Here is a 14,821-nt window from a genome sequence, read left to right on the forward strand (position 1 = left end):
GTGTCTATCACAACAGTGAACTTTTCAATGTTTTTCAGCCAGTTAGAGCATCTTCACGCAATGGCATCAGTTGTCACATAAACAACGAAAGATGGTGAGTGCTTCACAGATTTTGTTTTTGTGTGTTTTTATTTCCCCTTAAGATGTGGCGCCTGCTCTCTCAATTACATTTTGTGCTGACAATTGGGCCATAGCATTGTCACCGGCGGGTTCAATCCGAGCGGTGCCGTGCACCTGCTTTGTGTGCACTGTTGTGCCTTTTTTTTTGCGCTTAGGCCTCAAAGGTGTAGGGATCAGGCTGAGGCTCAGAATCAGAAGAAAATCATCCGGTGTCATGATTCACTTCTTCCCCCACCATCTGAGCGTTTACATTTGAGATTTTGTAGCAACCCTAACACAGCATGTGCATCCATTCGTCTTGGTCTTCTTGCCATTTTGGAAATGACTCACGCTCTCACTGTGTACACCGAGTAGGCTGGCGAGACTGCTTAGATTCGGTGGACTGATATAGGGTACATAACATTTTGAGGTAGACTGAATCAATAGGATGGCCCGCCCTGTTCATTCACAATGTAGTGATTACATAATTGTCATTCGCTTCCCCTCGCTCATCAACTCACCCATTCTCCTTTCTCATTCATCATACTTCATTTATTTCATCTGTTGTGAAATAATGTTCGGTGTAGTTCAGGTTTGAGACCATTATCAGGGTGATTATCAGCTGGGCTGTCGAGGAGAGGAGCAGGGCCCTACTGTCGGGTAAAGGAGGGACAAAGGAAACCATTCATAAAATGACATGCCCTCCTAAAACTGTTTGTGATATTAAGATTCTAACAACAATGGTGTGTTTATATAGACTTATTTTAGGAAAAGTCAAGGACAGAAGGGGGGCATGACTTTAAAAATGAGTTATACTTTTTTACATTTTTTTATTCATGAACAGTCCAAATGACTGCTTTAGCGGTTCTAGTGTTAAGGGTCAAGCCTGGTCAAACAATTCCTACTCAAATCTTCAAATTGGTTGAGGTTTACCAAATAATTTATAGTGAATTATGAGTGCTGTTTTAGTTGCTAATAATATACGCACAAATCAAGTTATTATGGAGATCAACACAACTCCATTTCCTAACCTCAGGTCTCCAAGACTAGTATTTAGGAAGTCTGTCCCAGGGATCTATTGCTGAGCGTTGAGACTGAGCAGGGCCTGCACAGGCGTGCTTATAAACACTGGCTCAGAGTCCTCCCCGCACGAGGCCAGACCTGCACTCATACTCCACAGTTTCTCACATAGCAGGGAAATTGGCGCAAACACGCGCTCTGTCTAACCATCTAGGGCTGATTTAATCACAGCTTGCACTGCACGGAACTCCCCTAGACGCGTCTGGTTTCTGTCTGGGCACAGTTGGCCGGCGCACCTCGGGATCCATTACACCGTCGCAGTCCAGCCCCACAACGGTCCAACCACCGTCGCATTCTAACTCGCTTTCATCTCGGTGGCGTCGACATTGACGGTTGTTGATGTAAAGATGACGATCGCATATCAAGAGTTTCTTTACTCTTCTCATCTCCTTATACCCCCCCTCTTCTCACCTACACGTTAATTTACTTTTGTCTCATTCCTGGGTTTTTAAGCCACCCCCTTCTCTCACTTTTAATACTTGGACCTATCTGGCTTGAGGGCTCCCGAGTGGCGCAGTGGTGTAAGGCACTGCATCTCAGTGCTAGAGGAGTCACTACAGACCCTGGTTTAATTCCAGGCTGTATCACAACCGGCCATGATTGGGAGTCCCATAGGGCAGCACACAATTGGCCCAGTGTCGTTAGGGTTTGGCCTGGGTAGGCGTCATTGTAAATAAGAATTTGTTCTTAACCTGTTAGGGCTAGGGGGCAGTATTTACACGCCGGATAAAAAACGTACCCGATTTAATCTGGTTACTACTCCTACCCAGTAACTAGAATATGCATATAATTATTGGCTTTGGATAGAAAACACCCTAAAGTTTCTAAAACTGTTTGAATGGTGTCTGTGAGTATAACAGAACTCATATGGCAGGCAAAAACCTGAGAAGATTCCTTAAAGGAAGTGCCCTCTCTGACAAGATCTTGTTCTTCTTGTCTCTGTTTATTGAAGACTGAGGATCTTTGCTGTAACGTGACACTTCCTACGGCTCCCATAGGCTCTCAGAGCCCGGGAAAAAGCTGAATGATGTCATTCCAGCCCCAGGCTGAAACACATTTGCGCTTTTGGCAAGTGGCCGATAAGAGGATAATGGGCTTAGGCGCGTGCACGAGTTGATCCCGTGCTTTATTTTCTTTTGTCTATTTACCTAAACGCAGATTCCCGGTCGGAATATTATCGCTTTTTTACGAGGAAAATGGCATAAAAATTGATTTTAAACAGCGGTTGACATGCTTCGAAGTACGGTAATGGAATATTTAGAATTCTTTTGTCACGAAATGCGCCGTGCTTGTAACCCTTATTTACCATTCGGATAGTGTCTTGAACGCACGAACAAAACGCCGCTGTTTGAACATGGTTTGGTCCCAAATAATCCATAGTCAACATTTGTTATTGAAGTAGAAGTCCTGGGAGTGCATTCTGACGAAGAACACCAAAGGTAATCAAACTTTTCTAATAGTAAATCGGAGTTTGGTGAAGGCTAAACTTGCTGGGTGTCTAAATAGCTAGCCCTGTGATGCCGGGCTATCTACTTAGAATATTGCAAAATGTGCTTTCACCAAAAAGCTATTTTAAAATCGGACATATCGAGAGCATAGAGGAGTTCAGTATCTATAATTCTTAAAATAATTGTTATGCTTTTTGTGAACGTTTATCGTGAGTAATTTAGTAAATTGTTAGTAAATTCGCCGGAAGTTTGTGGGGGGTATGCTAGTTCTGAACGTCACATGCTAATGTAAAAAGCTGTTTTTTGATATAAATATGAACTTGATTGAACAAAACATGCATGTATTGTATAACATAATGTCCTAGGTGTGTCATCTGATGAAGATCATCAAAGGTTCGTGCTGCATTTAGCTGTCTTCTGGGTTTTTGTGGCATATGCTAGCTTGAAAAATGGGTGTCTGATTATTTCTGGCTGGGTACTCTGCTGATATAATCTAATGTTTTGCTTTCGTTGTAAAGCCTTTTTGAAATCGGACAGTGTGGTTAGATTAACGAGAGTCTTGTCTTTAAAATGCTGTAAAATAGTCATATGTTTGAGAAATTGAAGTAATGGCATTTCTAAGGTATTTGAATAACGCGCCACAGGATTCCACTGGCTGTTACGTAGGTGGGACGATTTGGTGCCACCTACCCTAGAGAGGTTAACTGACTTGCCTAGTTAAATAATAAAATCATGAGTTGGTGATGATGTCCATGTCTTTAGGATCGGGAACTATTAGCCCTTATGCTAGCATGAGTCAATGTTAGCATCCACTTTTTAGCATCAAGCAGCTTTTGTGCTTACTTTCTTGTTTTTTTGACAGTGTTCGCCCTCTCGCAATATAACAAACGGTGTTTGTCAATACAGTGCACCGTGGCATGTCCCTGTTGAAAGTCAATGGAGGTTAAGTCCAGTGGCGACGCTCTACTCACTCGGAGAACAAGTCCATTCGCCCCCGTGCCCTCACCTACCCATCTCTGTGGCCAGACAGCCATCACTAGCAAACGGCCAGCCAACCTTTTCCTGAAGTTAAATATAGAGCCAGCAAAGAATAGGAGGAAGGGAGGGAAAAGGGGGAATTGATGGCGGGAACAGGGTGAGAAAGAGACGGAGCCACTGGTCTCAGAGCAGTTGGCGTTCAGGACAATGCACACCTGTTAATAAAGCTACTATTATAAACACATAACGTCATAGGGCCGTTTTAATAAAAGTAGCTGTATTGAAAGCCGCGTATGAAAATGGTTCTCGTGTAAAGATCCTGTGTGTTCTGCTGGAAGGGAAATTCAGGTTCCTGGAATAATAGGTTCTCTGGTGGTGGTCCTAAAAATACACTTTCTGTCACTACTCCTTCCGTTCTTTCTCTGAAAGACCCAGGGAAAATGGTTGGACGACTGTGCCTTCTTACTGACCTCATACACTTGATGTTCGTTGGGTCATTAGGGCCAACTCCATGACTAGTCCCAGGCATCAGCACACCACACGCGTGTTATTATGGCGCTGCGCTATGAGCGTGTTTACCTGTGTGTTATTCATATCATAGTTACTGTCACCCGCAGGACCTGCAGCAGTCCCACCAGGACCACTGGTAGTTAGCGCAACAGAGCAGAAAACAGGCTTGTAATGCACTCCTCTGTCTAGATAGGAGCAGCGTTGCGGGTGTTGGAGATTTGTTGTACGTGACGGACACCGGTGAATGTCTGTCGTTTTCACAAGGCGGCCGGCTAATGGACAACGGAACCGGGAACTTTCATCAGTGAAACCACAGATGACAAGATGTTCTCTCTCTCTATCCTTTGACGCCTCCTCTTCCCTGGCCCCTCTTCGCCCAATTTCTCTCTTACCTCTGTCCTCCCCCCCCCACCTACTTTCTGAACAAAAAAACGAGGAACCTTTTAATTGAATTAGTTTTTGTTCGTTGTGTTTATTTATAGAGCTAAAAGTACCCTGTTGCTAGGCGATGGTGTCAGAGGGAGCGGAGAAAAGAAAGGGATGGCAGCGCGGAGGGGAAAGGCGTTCTCCATGTGAAAGCTGAATGACAAACAAGAACAGGCCATGAGTCAGCACTGACGCACGCTCAGTGGGCACTGCTGCTCTTCGTGTGTGTGTGTGTGTGTGTGTGTGTGTGTGTGTGTGTGTGTGTGTGTGCGAGCACTCTGCACCCACTTTACCTTTTCCGTACATGCGTGTTTGTTCAATTTGCTCACTTGCTTTCACGTTCTCTGTTCCTGCTGTGCGTCGGCACCAGCTTCCCAGCATCTGCCCAAGTGGTACAGATGCTGAAGCGGCGCCATTTGATCTGGGCCCTATTGTCTACGATGTGGGAATGATATGCGTGTGCTTTATGGGCTGTGAAGCATCAGATGGCTATCAGGACCATTCATTGTTTAGTCATTTCAGATGAGACCATTGAAGCAGTTCAGTGGTTTGGCCTATCCTATTGCTTTGAATGAGTCGCGTGTCATTGGCTTTTAACTGGGTGACTTGCAAAATGGAATCTACCTTCATGGTTTCAGCGTGTAGGCTTACAAAGAGGTTTAGTGACGAGGGGCATCGCAGTCATTCTGGTGCAGCAGCATTTGACCTGGAATGAAGATTTATAGTGACAAATGTGGACTTCGGCCCAACAGGTGGGTTCAATGGGACAATGTCTGCATTGCGGACTGTGTGTGTGTTTTTTTATCTAAGTGTTTACTCTAGTATTCTAGATATGTCCTAATGTTTTCCTATGGCAACATAAATACCTCTGGTATGCACTCCGTAGGGCGTTTTTATGTGTTGTGTTGTGCCCATATGTTTCTATGAGAGATTTTTCTCGGCCTGGTTGCTAGAGCACATTTAGTCCTGAGGTGTGTGTGTGTGTGTGTGTGTGTGTGTGTGGGGGGGGGGTGTGTGTGTGTGTGTGTGTGTGTGTGTGTGTGTGTGTGTGTGTGTGTGTGTGTGGGGGGGGGGGGGTGTTTATGTCTCTGCTAGTCTGCCTGGTCTTGTATTGAAGTGGTGTTGAGTCTTTAAGGACAACCAACATCGCTAAAACACATATTCGCTCTCACTGTTCTCACATGTTCTGTGTCTAATGCTCGTTCTATCTTTTTATTTTGTCTTCACGCTCAAGGCTGATATACGATGAACATGAAACTGATAGGAAAGCACCAGGCCCAATCCCTGTACAGCTTTGATTTCAAACTCAAAACAAATTTACCCCAGTGCTTTTATACACTGATCCCAGCACAGCTCTGTAAGACTCTTTTTATCCAAAGTGACTTAGTCAGTAATCTTCTTGTGACCCGCCACATGGGAATGAAACACACAATTGTATTTTTTTTGTTTTTTAACCCATTCTTCAACCCTTTGTCGACTCTCCACTACCCGCCTTTCCCTGTTGCCTCTGATTTCCTCAGCCCCATGTTCTACCAACCCCAGCGTATAAACACTACACCTCCATCTAACCCCTTCTCTCCTTCTCCCCGTCAACAGGGTTCGCCTTCCCCGACTGGGCCTACAAGCCCGAGTCCAGCCCCGGCTCGCGACAGATCCAGCTGTGGTGCTTCATCCTGGAGCTGCTGCGGAAGGAAGAGTACCATGAAGTCATCGCCTGGCAGGGCGACTACGGAGAGTTTGTCATCAAGGACCCCGAAGAGGTGGCCCGACTGTGGGGCGCCCGCAAGTGCAAACCTCAGATGAACTACGACAAGCTGAGCAGGGCGCTTAGGTAAGAAACGGGAACAACTGTCGCTCGACTCAGGGATTCTGGGTATTGTAGGATGAAGAAGGAAGTGAGCGAATCTCTCTTGCAAAATAGACTTTATATCAGTGTGAGAAACCTGTATAAATACAGGTTGAATGGTATTTTGTTCTTAGACCAGGAGTGGGGGAAGTCTGTAGTCAGGGCTGCAGAGTGCTTAAACTTCTGCTTCAGCTCTAACACACCCAACTCAACTAATATCTCTCCATTTGAAGACCGTTTTTAGCTGATTTAAGTTGGGGCCGGAATAATGAGAGCTCTGGAGTGGCTCCCTCCTCGTTACTCTTTCAATGAGAGGGGGAGGAGAACGCAGGAGCAAGCAGGGAGCGCAGTTCATCACGACCTGTTGATCTCCGATGTACGTCAAGGTCCCTCGTTTTAATGTGACGGCTCATTTAGAGAACGTTTGTCTTTTAGAAACGCGCGCACACCGCAGAGCACGTGGGAGGAGGAGAGCTTTTAATTAGTCCTCAGTCTGTACTCACTCAATCGCACACATCTCTGGTTATCACACACACACACACACACACACACTTAGCAGCCAGCGCTGGCCACATACTGGCTTGTCAGCGTCACCTTCAAGTCGTAGGTTGGTGTGGGTCAGCTAGTGCTCATCCTACCAATGACTCGTCACAGCTGCTTTCTCTGCCAGTCCTCCTCCATCCCATCTGCGCCTTGTCGGTTTGTTTCTATAGTAAACTAGTCTCCTCGACCGCTCTGACCTCCTATGGTACTTTTGTTCTATCATAAAACTCTTCAATGAAAGTCGTTTTCCATTCTGAAGTAATTGAAAGACTGCAATGTTCTTTCCTCATTAGGGTTCAGGCTTTGATTCGGGGGCTGCCCGGGCTGCGTTAGTGTTCAAAATGGGCTGCTTTAAAGCTGTGGCATTCAGGCAGTAGTAACGTTAGCCCTTGGTGCTTTGTTTGAAGTGAGTTCAAATGTTCTTCAAAGCACCGTAGCCCATGTGTGTGAGCTTGTGTGTCCTCGCATGTTTCGCCTAGCTATGTGTGTGTGTGTGTGTGTGTGTGTGTCAACTCCAGTAAAGTCACTCGCCGTATCACACAGTGTGTGCTTGTGTTGGCGCTCGCGTGGTACTTCCTGCCCCCCCAACCCCCCCACGTGTTCGAGTCCTCTCTTTCTGCGCCTGTGAACATTATGTTCCAGTCCAAACCCCTCGTCTCCACTTCACATCGTCTATATCAAAGCAAGCACCAGGCAGCCCTCTACTATCACTGTCATTTAGCAAGTGTGTAGGTGGGAGCCCACTCTAGTCATAATTTGTAGTCGCGGCAATCGGGAAGAGGCCCTTCATTCATCGAGTCGGTGCGGACGCTGAGTGATAGGATCGGCAATGAAAAGGCTAGAACAATCTGCCTTTTGGTAGTGCACTCAGTCTCTGAGGACTTCCTCCCACTCGGTGCAACAGGAGTTCTTCAAGACCGAATGAGTTTCCCTGTGTGTTTTATTGAACCGTTGTTTGTGAATGTTTGTCTCCGTTGAGGTAAAACGCATCTTGCAAGAGAGACGTACTATTCTAGAGTCCACTCATTACGTTTCATATTGTGGCATGGTTGGTTACGGCGCATAATGATACCCTCAGATAAACAACTACACAGTGATGGATACTGCAAGTTTTTTGGGTTTTTTTTCTTCTGTGTATTGCACTCAGTAATGCTGAAAAGTATGTAATTGAATGTATTTAATCCTTATTTAAACAAAGGGTTAGTAACCATGCAAACCTTGACCCCCCCCCCCCCCCCAGATATTACTACAACAAGAGAATCCTCCACAAGACCAAAGGAAAGAGGTTCACCTACAAGTTCAACTTCAACAAGCTGGTGCTGGTCAACTACCCCTTCATCGACATGGGCTCTGGTCAGTACTCCGTCTCTAGAGACCGTCAGTGGCACAGAGTGATCCGAGACATCAACATTGTTAGCAGTTCGAGCACTGTCTAGAAGAATACGTTGGGAAGTCTTAACTATTAAAGCGTTTCCATAAAGGCCTCGTACGTATTTACAGAGAATGAATTGTATTTTTTGTTTATTTTTATGCATCTGTCCAATTACAAGCGTATCAAAGACCACGCTAATAGAGATCTGAGTGCTTAACCCATAGTAGCGCCGTTTTGTAATGGAAACGGCTACAGCGGCTGACGGGTAATGGCTAAACGCTAAAACACCACACCATCCCCATCAGGTTTACGTAGCGTAGCGATGACTGCATATGTGTTTATCCGCTTCATACCAAGTGTTTTCCCTTAAATCCCCTCCAGCGGTAACCGCAGCCACCACAGTGTAAATACAGCACCCTTGAATCCTGATACCATGTGGCATAACTGTTGCCTGGCGTTTTTATTATACTCCATATGTGATGCGGTCCGGGTCTTTGACGTGTGTTTTGATATAACGGTCACACACACACACCCGTGCCTCTCCGACGTTAACTCACTCAGCGGTTTTAGGAAAATGGAGCAACCCGACCCATGTTTGTGATGGCAAAAAAGAACAACTTTCCAATATTTAATTTTGGCACGCACGAGGGTGCCAAGAATTTGTGTGCCACAGTTTGGCATGGCAGCGTAGGAAAGTGGAATGTAACACATGGCCAGTGTGAGCAGAGTTTTTCTCCCTCTCGGTCTTGGTCTCTGTTTCTGTATACAGTGACTTTTCCTCTCACTCACCTGCTTCTTCTTGCTTGGTTTCACTTTCAGTCAATCATCCTTCTGTCACCTAGTGCCTCACATTTGTTTTTTCCTCTACTGTTTTCCTCGTCTCTCTTTCTCTATTTTACCCTCTCTGATCACCTCAGTTTCATTCCTACCCTCTCTAACTCACTCGTCCTCTCGTCGTCTCTCCAGGTAGGGGAGTCCCCCAGAGCGCCCCTCCCGTGCCGACTGGGGGCAGCCACTTCCGCTTTCCCCCCTGCACCCCGTCCGACGTGCTCTCCCCCAGTGAGGACCTGCGCAGCCCGGGCGTGTTCAGCAGCGTGGCCCGCCGCCTGGGCCGCGGCTCTGTCTCCGACTGCAGCGACGGCACCTCCACCAACTCTGAGCTGGAGGAAGGCGTGGGGGGTGAAGATCGTGGCGGCGCGGGCCCTGAACGGGCGTTCCGCGGCCTGCTCCACCCCCGCCTCTCCCACGACTCACTGTTTCGCACCTACGGAGGCCCTGGCGGGCTAGGCCGCCCCCCACCCGGCCACAGGGTCCACGGTGACCCCATGTCCCCGTTCCCTGTGTCCCCCCTACCGGGCCCTGGGGGCCTCCTGGGCCCCACTCTGTCTCCGGGCCTTTCCATGACCCCTGGTTCCCACCTGCCCTACACCCCGTCCCCCTCCCTCAGCCCCATGCTGGGCTCCCACTTCTCCTTCAACCCAGACGACATGAAGCGTTACCTGCAGGCCCACCACCAGAGCGTCTACAACTACCACCTCAGCCCCAGAGCCTTCTTCCACTACCCCAACATCGTGGTCCCCCAGCCCCACAGGCCCTCTGCCGCCCCTGACAAGCCCATGACAGCCCACCACCATGCCCCGCCCATGCCCCACTCCCATTCGCTGCACCACCACCAAGGGGAGGAGCAGCACCCCTCGCCCTTCAAGTTCAAGCTGCAGCCGCCTCCGCTGGGGCGTAAACAGAAGGATGGCTCCACCTCCTCTACCGGGGGCTCCTCCTCTAGCCTAGGCTCCTCCTATGCTGCCTCAGGGCTGCTCTCTAACTCCTCCTCCTCAGTGGGCCCAAAAATCAAGGTGAGCCAATCCCTAACCAGAATCAAGATTAGCGTGACTAACCAGCAGTTTGTTAATGTAAAAGAGATGTGCTCAACAATGACTCCTCTGTTGTCTCTTGTTGTCTAGGTGGAGCCCGTCTCCGACGTCGAGTCCGATGAGGAGGTGGAGGTGACCGACATCAGCGAGGAGGACGAGCTGCTCGACGACGACGAGGGAGACGTCTTCACCCCCCCTCATCCCACCAACGGAACCGCTGCCATCACCAACGGCAACCTGGGCGCCATCGTCGAGGACGACCTGGACGAGGATGTGTTCAAGACCCCCGCCGCCCCTCCCATGGCCCCTCTAACCCCCTCCCTGTTGGGCCTGAAGAGCGAGCCGGGCCAAGGCCCTCCCATCAGTCCCGGCGGCACCCTCTGCATCCCCCTGAAGCTGCGCTTCAAACGCCGCTGGAGCGAGGACCAGAAGATGGAGGCCGATGGCGAGCGCGATGAGGCCGAGGACAAGAAAGTGCGGGCGGAGAAACAGGTGGAGCCAGCAAGGGAGTCAGAGAATGGGGAGGGGCCAAGGAGAAGCCTATCCCTGAGTCTGCGCGCTCCTCCCCCTCCGGCCCAGCGCAGGGCCAGCTCCGAGTTGCAGAGAGCCACAGCCCAGCTCTCTCTGGAGAGCCATGGAGCTTGCTGAGGCAGGGATACGCACCATCACATGCCCGTACCTACATACACATTCACTCATATAACCAAGCATGCACATAGAAACAAGTGCCTGGGCAAAAAGCCTTTTTACTCCCATTTTCAACACGTTAAATCCAGAACATGAACAAATAGCTCAGCATGCTGTGACTGAGACACTAAAGGATGGTCATAGACACAAATGAATACTGACACCCCCTCTAAACGAAAGACCCCCCAGGGCCTAAATCCAGGATCCATCCCTTAGACCTGTACACTCCCTTGAGGTGCCTCCCATCTCCCCTCAACATCTCCCAGTAACACCCCCCCCCCCCCTTATCTTCCACAGACTTGAAAAGAGATTACAGAAGTGCCTGTCTTCACGTACAATGGTTTCCAAAGCAGAGGAAAGCGAGGGGCCTCGTACCAACTCTTGTCAACTATTCTATCACCTTTGACTGGGAAGGGAGCCTCAGGAGTCACAACGAAGAGACTTCCCTGTCCATATCTGTCTAATCACTGGGACTGACTTAGAGAATTAGGACTGAATTTGTGTCTGAGTCAGCGCTCTCTCTTTGATCATCGTCCCCCACCGACTAGGGACAAAAAACAAAAATGGCGTGCAACCAGGCCTTAATGGACAGCACGTGTACTGGGCAGGGTCCAAAAAGGGGGAGCAGCAAAACCCTACAAGTTAGGGGCCATTAATGTGGGGACCCTACATGACTTTTGCACAATCTTATAAGGAGAGTGAATCGAGGAGATTGGTGATTTGTCTGCTTGAAATGGTGTTGAAAGATTATCTTAGAGGTCTCCTCTGTTCCCCTGGTTTGAGCCGCTTCTTTCTCCCATAGAGAGAAAGAAAAAAGGACAGTATTTGGGGAGACACGGTGGGGCATTTGCAGTGCACGGAGGGTTAGAAGTACCTCTGTATATACAATGTTCTTGAACTGAAATGAATCTATTTTTTATTTTTTTTCCCTCGCACCCTAAAAAAGGTATACCGTGAAATGAATGAGTACCCAGGTGAGCTCATGCAAAGCCTTTTAGTGACTTTTTTAATTCCTTTTATTTTCTGTATTTTAAAAATACGCAGCCTATTTTATTGAACAAACAAGACAAATTGAGATTGTGTTTTTTTTTTAAACTGACAGGCGACTATAAATGAATTACCCTGGCCAAATAATGTACACACACACACGCACTCTATAGAAGCCTCGAGCATACCGTACTGAAATTTGTTGGTGTGACCTTATACACTGACTGCCACTTTGCCTTTTTTTATACCAAGAAACAGATTCTGAATGACTAAAACCAATCCTACACATATTTTATTTGAATATATTAAAAACAAATGTTATAATTCAAAAAAGAATAATTAGATATGAATGGGGAAATGCTATTTTTGAATGATAACTATGTTGGGCATATATATGAGGGACCCTCTTCTCACCTCTCTTGACAGTGGAGCTGAATCGGAAAGAGTTCTTGTGCAAGAGAAATCAGGACACATTTTAGATTTATAATGTAAAAACAAGTATTCTGTTTGGGGGGGGGGGCTTGAAGATTGGTGGGTGAAAAGCGACCAGTGAATGAACAAATAATGGAGAAATGTTGCATCGTGGACACTTTAAGATTTGGGGGTCACCTTTTCTGGCCATCACTAAAGAACAGACACGCTTGTCTTGTCCCCCACCGAACCCCAACTCCAACCAGGATCTCACCCCCCCTCTCAGCAACCCAAACTCTCCTGGAAACACAAGGACAAGGCACCTTTGTTGTCTATTGAACCCACCGTTTGGCTGGACTTAGCCTTTGTCTTGGACCATGAACTATACTAGGAGAATGCAGCAGTAACACTCCTGAATATGTACATGTTTGAGGTAGACCTGGTCTAAGAGGGCTGTAATGCGGGTTAACCTAGAGTAAAAGGAAGGTGACATCACTAGCGAAATGATCCCCCACCCCCGTACTAGTGTCTGGCTTGGAAGACTCTTAACCAAAGAAACAACCCTCGCCCATGCAGGATATGACATCACAAAACCTCAGAGAGGACTTCCCGTAATCTGAGAGACGCTCTGCGGGTGCCGTCTAGGTCCCTCCAGCCTTTGTAACTCAACAAGATCCGGGCCAACAAAAAAAAAAAAAGACTCGCTCAGAGTCTGTTTCATAGCACTAGTATGGTATAAGTGGGTGTCTGTATGCAGATGCTGGTGTTGCCTTAGCCACCCAGCAAGTCTTTTGTCCTGCCTTGCATTGTAACTGACAGCTGCCTTGTTGCTTCAAAAAAAAGAATCTGAAAAAAATGTTCCTACTTTTCCCCTCAATATTGCTGTTTTATTATTTGTCCAAAATGATTATTACGGTCATTGTTATTATTATTAACATTATTTACTATTTGATTATTTTGTACCCCTCTGGGCCTACCTCTTTTCCATGGCTATTTGAATCTCTCGTGTTTTTGTATTTTATATTTTCAGTATGTATTTTCCAGACAACGACAACTCCTCCATCTTACTAGTAGCTGAACTGAAATAGTAGTTGTAACTTCAACTGAGGTAGTTGTAATTATGGAGACATGGAAAAGAGGAGCTCACATAATCCTATCACATTACCTTTGTTTTGAAATATTATCTTTGGGGTCTTTGTGTGTGTATATAGATTTATTTTTTATTTTTGGGTAGGACTCGGTAAGAAATACATTCTATTGTTTTGACATTGTATTATTTGAATGGTGTCGTTCTCCCTCTTCTTTCACTCTCGTCTTTCTCCTTTCACTCTCCTTTCACTCTTTTCTTTCACTCCTTTCAGTGGTTACTTAACACTCAAACAAGAGATGAGGACTCCGTACCATGAGGCAACATTTATACCTTCTTTTTCTCTTGTATTTTCCCCCCTTATTTGTAATTAAATTGTAATCAGGGTTAATTAAAACAGGTAAAAATGGAAAAGTGTCTTTTTATTTGTTATATATGAGCTACACATGAGTTTATTATATTCATTTGTCGCTTCAGGGCAATGCCTTTCGCCCTTACCCTCATTAGCTGTACTATATTTGTGAGCAACTTTTCTTTCACCTTGACACGTTTACTGCCGCACTGTTGTGAATGTGTTAGTCACAGAGATATGTGAACCTTTTGATTCAAAATTGTATTCTAAAGTTTCACAACTTGGTTAACAATTACTCTGTGCCCTTTTGAGATCTGTGCAGATGTAACTTTTTATGAATGTGTTGTCTAGGAACCTGAAGTGTAGCAAACACATTCTCCAAGATCAACAATGACAATATTTACACTTTTCTCCTGAACAGCTCACAAAATGCCGTCTAGCAAATGACTCTTGACCGCCAATGCGAAGTGTCCTTGAACAATGGAATGTAGCTATTGTGATAGAAATGCTCATGCAGTAGGAATTGTGTGTATTCCTAACGGTTTGTTTAAATTCCCATAGAATAACCCCATACCATCGTCTTGGGTGTCATTGGACAGCTTCCTCCATTTAAGATTCCGCCCCCCCCCCAGATTGTAACATTTTAAAACCCATCCATAAATAAAATAGCTGTCATACTTGTAAGCTAGTAAATATCACGACCAACTAGCTCTTGTTGTTGAAGGCCAGTGAACATCACGACCAACCAAACTTTCATAACCAAGAGTAAGCTGCACTGAAAGATGCAGTAACTGTCCTAGGAGTTTCCCATGGCCTTAACTTGGAGACTGCCCCCCCCCCTCTACTGGTCATTTATGGTATTGCTTTGAGATTAGTTCAATTAGTGTGGTATGTCCATGTTTAACCAGTAATGTCCACGGGAGACACAAACTCAAGCAAAAAAAAGAAACGTGCGTTTTTCAGGACCCTGTCTTTCAAACATAATTAGTAAAAATCCAAATAACTTCACAGATCTTCATTGTAAAGGGTTTAAACACTGTTTCCCACGCTTGTTCAATGAACCATAAACAATTAATGAACATGCACCTGTGGAACGGTCTTTAAGACACTAACAGCTTACAGAC

General features: G+C 46.5%; 1 protein-coding gene across 1 annotated transcript in view; it reads left to right on the top strand.

Annotated features, from left to right (window-relative positions):
- Positions 1–13,759, top strand: part of LOC115175939 (ETS domain-containing transcription factor ERF) — a 29,013-nt gene extending 15,254 nt beyond the window's left edge. The window contains exons 2-5 of the mRNA XM_029735599.1: positions 6,138–6,372; positions 8,171–8,283; positions 9,269–10,155; positions 10,264–13,759. Coding sequence (XP_029591459.1) covers positions 6,138–6,372; positions 8,171–8,283; positions 9,269–10,155; positions 10,264–10,821 — 1,793 coding nt within the window. The 3' untranslated portion in view covers positions 10,822–13,759. The remainder of the gene's footprint in view (positions 1–6,137; positions 6,373–8,170; positions 8,284–9,268; positions 10,156–10,263) is intronic.
- The last annotated feature ends 1,062 nt before the right edge of the window (positions 13,760–14,821 follow it).

The sequence above is a fragment of the Salmo trutta genome, chromosome 36, assembly GCF_901001165.1.
Source record: "Salmo trutta chromosome 36, fSalTru1.1, whole genome shotgun sequence".
NCBI classification, from domain to species: domain Eukaryota; kingdom Metazoa; phylum Chordata; class Actinopteri; order Salmoniformes; family Salmonidae; genus Salmo; species Salmo trutta.